Genomic DNA, 8,884 nt, shown 5'->3' on the forward strand with positions numbered 1-8,884 from the left:
AAACTCAAGTGGCAGACTCTGCAAGAGAGGCACTCTGCATCGCGGTGTAGCTTGCTCACCAGGTTTCGAGAGGGTGCGTTTCTGGATGATGTATCGAATATATTGCTTCCCCCTACTTATACCTCCCAAGGAGATCACGAATGTAAAATTAGAGAGATTAGAGCGCGCACGGAGGCTTTCAGACAGTCGTTCTTCCCGCGAACCATACGCGACTGGAACAGGAAAGGGAGGTAATGACAGTGGCACATAAAGTGCCCTCCGCCACACACCATTGGGTGGCTTGCGGGGTATAAATGTAGATGTAGATGTACCTGTAGTTAAACACAGTTTCTAAACCATGATCCAACTTGGTTTTTTCTTATTAACAACTCATTCCCAAGGGGATAAAGTGACAATTGACGAAAAAACTTCCAGGGGCTGAACTCCGCACTTTTGCTGGCATTTACCTCTTCAGCTACTGTACCAAACCTTGTACAGTTACAGAGAAGAAACTTGTTACCTGAGTTAACATAATTGTCCCACAGACAGACAGAGAGAGAGAGAGAGAGAGAGAGAGAGAACTGGTGCCAGCTTGTCTTATGATGTCAGCAGAGAGCTTAAGCAACATCTGTACCACGTGTACAATTTCCATTCAGCAATAAACCAAAATTAATGTGGCTGTCTCAACCTGTAAGTATGATTGTCACTGTGAGAATGTTAGGAACTGTACTGTAACACTAGTATAGCAATAATGAAGATTAACAGTTGAAGCCAAAAAGTGGTATGATTGCTGATGTCACTTGGAATATTTGTGCCAAGTGGTTGCCGCTTCAGCCTTTGACGGTTTAATGGTTAGGCAGCAAAGGCTACAGATTGTGTGTTGGTAGTGTGTGTCTTAATCATAGACTTTTATGTAGAAGCATAGCTCTCAGAACAATTTTATTTTCACATGGAATGAGTCTCAGCTCTTTTCGCTTTTGGCCAGAGCCATGATCGTAATACTTTGAACTAATGACTTATCTGTAGGTTTAACAAAAATTAAGTAGTAATCTTTTAAGCTAATTAAAACCTTTATTCTTTGATTTGTTTCAGAATTCCATATCATGTCGGATTCTGAAGCCAGCAGTAATTCTTACAATGAGAGCGACCGAGGAAGCAATCAAGGAAGTGATTCAGAAGCTGAAGATGCAAGATCTGATGCTGGAGGTGGAAGTGACGTAGGCTCAGGGGACGAAGATGATGGAAACCAGTCAGATGCAGGCAACCAGTCCGACGTTGGTAACAGGTCGGGTGGTGAGAATGACTCAGATGCAGAAATGCAATCTGATGGCGGTAACCAGTCCGATGACAATCAGTCAGATGCTGGTAATCAGTCAGATGTTGGTAATCAATCAGATGCTGGCAATCAGTCGGATGTTGGTAACCAGTCAGATGGTAACCAATCAGATGCTGATAACCAGTCAGATGATGGAAATGCCTCAGACGATGACCAGAGGTCAGAGAGGTCGGAGAAGTCTGGTCGAAGTCGCCGCTCTACTCGTGATGATGAAGCAGAAGAAGCAGGACCTGGTGAGGAGGAGGAAGAAGTTGAAGATGAGCAGGAGCCAGAAGGAGAAGATCTTAATTCAGAAGAGGAGGAGGAGGAAGATGAAGATGAGTACGATGAAGAGGAGGACGAAGAGGAAGATGACCGACCACGTAAGAAAAAGAAGAAAGATCGTTTTGGAGGATTTATTATTGATGAAGCTGAGGTAGATGATGAGGTTGAAGATGAGGATGAATGGGAGGAAGGAGCCCAGGAAATAGGAATTGTAGGGAATGAATTTGATGAACATGGACCCACAGCTCGTGAGATTGAAGGAAGACGCCGAGGCACCAATCTTTGGGACTCCCAGAAAGAAGATGAAATTGAAGAATATTTACGAAAGAAATATGCTGATGAATCTATTGCTGCCAGGCATTTTGGTGATGGAGGTGAAGAAATGTCTGATGAGATCACACAGCAGACATTATTGCCTGGTGTTAAAGATCCAAACTTGTGGATGGTTAAATGTCGTATAGGAGAGGAGAAAAATACAGCTTTGCTGCTTATGAGAAAATTTATTGCTTATCAATTCACTAATGAACCCTTGCAGATAAAATCTGTCGTTGCACCAGAGCATGTGAAGGGATATATTTACATTGAAGCTTATAAGCAGCCCCATGTGAAAGCTGCTATTCAGAATGTTGGCAATCTTAGGATGGGACAATGGCAACAGCAGATGGTTCCCATAAAGGAAATGACAGATGTTCTAAGGGTGGTAAAGGAACAGATTGGACTGAAACCTAAGCAGTGGGTTCGCCTAAAACGAAGCATATATAGGGATGACATTGCTCAGGTGGACTATGTTGATTTAGCACAGAATCAAGTGCACCTTAAGTTACTTCCTAGGATTGACTACACGAGACTGAGAGGTGCCTTAAGGACTTCACAGCCTGATAATGATTCTGCAAAACGTAAGAAGAAAGTTCGCCCGCCAGCAAAACCATTTGATCCTGAGGCAATTAGGGCTATTGGGGGTGAAGTTACAAGTGATGGAGATTTCCTTATCTTTGAAGGAAACAGGTACTCCAGGAAAGGATTTCTGTATAAAAATTTTACAATGAGTGCCATAGTTGCAGATGGTGTCAAACCAACATTGTCAGAGCTGGAAAAGTTTGAAGAAGCTCCAGAAGGAATTGATATTGAATTACCAACTACAGCATCAAAAGATGATGCAACAACACATTCATTCTCAACAGGAGATAATGTTGAAGTTTGTGAAGGTGAATTGATGAACCTTCAAGGTAAAATTTTGACCATAGATGGCAACATGATAACCGTTATGCCTAAGCATGAGGCACTTACAGAACCTCTGGAGTTCCTAGCATCAGAATTGCGAAAATATTTCCGAATGGGAGATCATGTGAAGGTCATTGCCGGGCGATATGAAGGAGACACTGGCCTTATAGTAAGAGTTGAAGAGAATCGTGTTGTTCTCTTTTCAGATCTCACAATGCATGAACTAGAGGTTCTCCCTAAAGATATTCAGTTGAGTCCAGATATGGCTACAGGTGTTGATTCACTGGGCCAGTATCAATGGGGTGACTGTGTGCAGTTGGATCCACAGACTGTTGGTGTTATTGTCAGATTGGAGAGAGAGAATTTCCATGTCTTAAGTATGCAAGGCAAAGTAGTAGAGGCAAAACCTCAAGCATTACAAAAAAGGAAGGAGTCAAGGTATACTGTAGCACTTGATTATGATCAAAATACAATTCAGAGAAAAGATATTGTGAAGGTAATAGATGGGCCTCATGCTGGCCGTGATGGTGAAATAAAACATTTGTATAGAAATTATGCGTTCCTCCATTCGAGAATGTATTTAGACAATGGTGGTATTTTTGTTTGCAAAACACGTCATTTGCAGCTCGCTGGTGGTAACAAAAACTCCAACACATCTGGTGGTTTGGACAGTGGCTTTCCAGGTTTCATGTCACCTCACATATCCTCTCCAATGCATCCAAGTGGAGGTGCTCGTGGTGGGGGTGCGAGAGGTAGAGGTCGTGGCGGTGGTATGAGAAGAGATCGAGAATTAATTGGTCAGACAATAAAAATTACTGGTGGGCCCTACAAAGGAAATGTTGGAATTGTTAAAGTTGCAACAGAATCGACTGCCAGAGTTGAGCTGCATTCAACTTGCCAAACCATCTCTGTGGATAGGTCTCACATTGCTGTAGTGGGTGCTCCAACAAGGGACGGTTCATTCTCGTCATACAGCCGAACACCAGCATATGGTGGAGGACAAACCCCTGTATATCGTGACGGCAGCAAAACTCCGATGCACGGCTCCCAGACACCCATATATGATGCAGGTTCTCGCACACCACATTTTGGTGGCATGACACCTTCTCATGATGGGTCACAGACACCAGGAAGATCAGGAGCATGGGATCCAACTATTGCAAATACTCCTCGCCGACCTAATGAGTTTGATAGCTATCCAATTGATGATGCTTCTCCTTCACCCACTTACAATCCCAGTACACCTGCTTATCAGCCAGGAGGTCCACTTACTCCTCAGACACCAGGAACTATGTATGGTTCAGACAATTCATACTCTCCATATCAGCCGTCACCTTCTCCACCTGGTTACCGTGGCACTCCCTCTGCCTATGTTGCAACTCCAAGTCCTTCAGGCTACACACCATCTCCAACTAGTGGCGTTCAGTATGCCACTCCATCTCCATTGGTTTATAGTCCTGTGACACCAGGAGCAGCATCTCCGTTTAATCCACACACACCTGGTTCTGGCTTAGACCAGCAGCAATTGCAGCAAGAATGGCATACAACAGACATTGAAGTGAGGATTAAAGACACACATGAGGATACTGGATTAAGTGGTCAAACTGGTATTATTACTGGAATTTCAGGAGGTATGTGCTCAGTTTTCTTACTTCAGGAAGATCGCACAGTCAACATTTTGGCTGAGCACTTGGAACCAGTACTGCCACAGCAAGGTGACAGGGTTAAAGTTATTTTAGGAGAAGAGCGAGAAGCAGTAGGAAAACTTATCTCTATTGATAATCAGGATGGAGTTGTTAAAGTTGAGTCAGGAGATGTGAAGATGCTTCAGCTCAGGTTTTTATGCAAATTGAGAACTATTCACTAAAGCTTGTAAGACATACACTTTATCTTCTTTTTCTGTTAATCACATAAACGTAAATCATTTACACACAATTTGCAAAGTTACTGCACTTTGAAATGAGTCATAACAACTTTATTTCTTTATGTTGGACAACTACACATCTTTAGATTATGTAGTTGGGTTGACTTCCCTTCTCAATATAAGTGATAGGGGTTCTTTTTGTTACAATTTTTTGAAACTTAAACTGTAATAACGAGTAATGGTCTTTCATCAACCCTGAGAGAGGGATATTTGTATGCCAGAACATAAAATAAAAGCTAAAAATTTTAATTTTCTCTTATTATTTGAAAGTGGTGTTAGTCCATTATTATTTCTTGTTCATTTTCTTTACATTCATTCTTTCTTTGAAAATAGGTATATAGAAATGGTGACTATTTTGAATATTGTTAGTCTATGCTTATTTCATCAGTAAGACTTGTCAGTTTCATACCACAGTTAATGAAGTAAAATTTGAAAGTCTCAGATGTGAACTTTGAAAAATGAGAGAGCATGTTTTGTAGAATCAACATAGTACTTGAGTGCAGTTATCAAATCATAAACTTATTGCATTTCAAATTACTTGTTTTGAAACTACAAGGCAAAAGGAAAAGAGAATAAGTTATACAAGGATACATGAAAAGTCTAGTTCATAGAAACTTTATACAGCAAGGACTAGGAGACAATTGTATGTGATATTGGCATGCATATATATTCATCCACAGTTTTCTGACATCTTGTGAAAGACTAGAGATAATTAAAGAAGTATTTGAAAAAGTGTGTGACCAAGGCAGTAGGGTAAATGAATAAGTATTTTTACTATTTTATTGAAGTGAAAAAATAGGCTCTGCTAGCCTAAGAGATTTAATATCTTGAGTAGAAAGAAATTAGGTAACAATCAGCTAAGTCCCCATTTTGTGCATTATGATTGTAACACAATACTGAGACTTGAAAGAACAGGCTGGTTGTTTCCAGTCATATCTGTTGGCACTTCAAGTATTCATCCCAGACTAGAAAGCTAGCAACATTTTCACATCAATACCAATGATACTATTTTTTATAGGACTGTTAGAATATTAGAGGACCATAATAAGAAGTGACAATTGAGGAACAGCTATGCTATAAGAGGAAATAACAGTCCTGTGAAATTAACTGATTTATCTGTGAGACTTTGTATTGTTTCCTGAGATTAAAGTGATTACTGTGTAAATAAAATTTACATTTACACATCGACATTTTATGTCAGTTTGTATAAGAATAATTTTTCCAGCTGTATGTTGTGCATATTTCTGCTCTTGCTCTGTTTTATATGCAAAATGGTATTTAAATTGCAATCTGCATGGTTGAAATAAAGACATATTTAATACATCTATGTTTGATATGTTGCATTCTTGAAAAATATTATGTCATTTTGGCCACTGTAAGTTGTCATTTACCATTCCATTATACTTTGCTTTCCTTGTTAATACCTTTTTCTGTTGCACTATGGAAACTTGTCACCTGTTACCCAACAATTGCATATTTTCAGGGGAATGTGAAACACAAGACCAGATAGACAGAGGTCAAAATTCTAATTTTGTAGAGTATTGGTGATAAGTGAAATGGACAAAAAATTAATCCTTCCCACGAGAAATTGCACTAGCCTTGTTAATGGCCACCATTTGATGAGAAAGTGTGTGAGCAAGTTTCTTCATGTATACCGTATCCAGCTGAAGGCATTCATTGATTATTATATCCCACAGAGCTACCAAATTGCCGAGATGTTGATTGATAAATTTCACCCACTATCCCTAAAAGTCCTGGACACTAGTATCCTGATTCTTGTTTACAGTAACCTGAAAGAAAGGGCTCTGTCATGGAGGGGGGAAGAAACACCACGAATCCATGCCCAGGATGAACTACACCTTCCACAAGCTGTGGGTTAAATATACCTTTGGGCCAATAAATTCTGGGCAATGCAGCTATGAAATGCCGCTACTTTCACTGATATTTTGACCCGCGATTCACTCTGAGGGTGGCCGGACGGTACGTGGCTCAAATATCAGTGGAAGTAGTATTTGCATCGCTGCGTGCCTGAAATTTAATGGATTTCTCATTATGCCATGAGAATTGAAAAATGGATATCATTGGTATGTTAGTGCACACAGTATCTCACAGCATTTTAAAGGAGGCAAAATTGTGACATGTCACACCACACTACTTGACTCCACTCAGCTTCTGCCCAGTCTGTGTTGCTTGGCCCATTGCAGCTGTAGAGTTGTACATGCCACTGTGAACAATGGCCTTTTGTGGAGTACATCCCTCCAAATGTCCATTCAGTTTCCTTCCCATTGCTCACCCGGAATCTGGTTTGGTTGAGCCTCGATCCAGTGACAGCAGCTGTTCCTGTCAGATTTAGAACCACTTGAGTTACAAGGTGTTACTGTCGTCTCCAGTCTGTCAGGATCTTTTTATGGCCTCTGTTTTATGCAGTGTTAACATGGCTGCAAGTAGTGCATCTTTCACGGTGTGGATAGTTACGTTCTGTTATGTTGATACTGTATGAGTGACCAGTACAAACATACCACTGCACTGCCATGACTTGCATAAATGGTTGGTGTAACATTACCACTGGGTACCAGTTCTGCACCTTCTGTTGCACTTCAAAGTGACCTGTGTTCACTTTGTAAGGGTGTGACTAATATTTTGTCTGGTGAGCTTATCATTCACCTTTTTTTATATGGCCCATAAATATAATAATACTCATAAGAAGTCCCACACTTCTCTTTTTCACTAGTTGTAATTTTAATTTCGTGATCAAAAATATCCCTTCATTTTTCAAGCAACAGAGAATTCCTGTTTGTTGCAATATTTCATTGCACTTAGTTGAATAGGAACACTGATTTCATTTTTTTCCCATTAGTATTTATCTTCCTGTAGATTCTGACGTGCAGGTTGAATTTCAAGCATGTGGAATGAGTCAAACTTGGAAATTGAGCATTACCAATTTAGTACTGTAGGGAAGTGTGGGGGGATAGAAATTGTAGTGGGAGAACAAAAGATGAATACAGTAAGCAGATTCAGAAATGTGTAGGTTGCAGTAGTTATTTAGAGATGAAGAAGCTTGCACAGGATACAGTAGTATGGGGAGCTGCATCAACCAGTCTTTGAACTGAAGGCCACAAGAAGAACGTATGGAAGTCACAACAGCCATTGGTGATATCTAAAACTGTCATAGACCACACACAGTAAGGATATGGCATAAAATGAATCAGTACTTCTCTGCAACATTTGACATTATATATTTAGCGACATGTAAAGCAGTTAATCTCAAGACAGAAGTTATGATTTGATTCCTAACAAGTAAGCTATAAGAGTTGCCAATTGATTTTCTTGTGAAACAGATAACAATTATTTTCAGTTATTAATTGAGGGGTGTAGTGAGAGGGGAAGCTATGCCAAAAAGCTTGAAAAACTCAGTTTTTGCCGTTTCTGGTGTACTACTGTCATCTGTTGTGTGTCAAGTAAACTAGAATGACATGACATAGCTCCACTTTAGATTCTTAGAGTACGGGAATTCATAGTCATTAGCATTTTGAGTGAGAGGAGGAGTTATGTCACTTACTGATGATGTCTGTTATGTCAGTGACAAAGTTACCAACAGGAATGTTACAGACTTGCATAAATTTTATCGTACAAGAAGAGCATTTTTTTTATTTGATTTTTGCATTTACATCTCTCTTCTTTTACATACACTACACCTAAACTGTCTTGTTTCCTCACTGTGTAATGCATGTGTTAACTCATTTTTTTGATAACAAAAATTGTATTTTTGGTATCCTTGTTGTACAGTATTTCAGAGAAACAAGGGTGCTTGTGCATCAGAGCATGTATCTGTAACCCAGGCGAGAGGAAGAGAGAAAATGTTAAGAAGGTGAGACCAGTAAAGTAAAATAGCAGCAACTAGGCAAAAAGGATGAGTATGTAACTGCAAATCAAATCAGGCGGCTCTAACCTCAATTGATGTAGCTATTCAACTGTAGATGAACATGCTAAACACACATTTTGTTTTGTCATCAGTGATTGTGCAACATCCAAGTGCATGCCTCAGTGGTCTTATTAAGCTTGAAGCATGCAGTTGGGGCTTTGCTAAAAAACATAATGACGTAGGAGTGAGTAGGAGAACGAACTCATTTACTTCAGTGGAGACAGCTACTGGTACAAAG

At 40.0% G+C, this 8,884-nt stretch overlaps 1 protein-coding gene across 1 annotated transcript in view; it reads left to right on the plus strand.

The window, feature by feature from the left end:
- The window catches only part of LOC124592369 (transcription elongation factor SPT5), a 29,301-nt gene extending 23,250 nt beyond the window's left edge, over positions 1–6,051 (plus strand). Inside the window, exon 2 of the mRNA XM_047131826.1 lies at positions 1,072–6,051. Coding sequence (XP_046987782.1) covers positions 1,083–4,667 — 3,585 coding nt within the window. The 5' untranslated portion in view covers positions 1,072–1,082 and the 3' untranslated portion in view covers positions 4,668–6,051. The remainder of the gene's footprint in view (positions 1–1,071) is intronic.
- The last annotated feature ends 2,833 nt before the right edge of the window (positions 6,052–8,884 follow it).

Source organism: Schistocerca americana, chromosome 2, assembly GCF_021461395.2.
Source record: "Schistocerca americana isolate TAMUIC-IGC-003095 chromosome 2, iqSchAmer2.1, whole genome shotgun sequence".
In the NCBI taxonomy this organism is placed as follows: domain Eukaryota; kingdom Metazoa; phylum Arthropoda; class Insecta; order Orthoptera; family Acrididae; genus Schistocerca; species Schistocerca americana.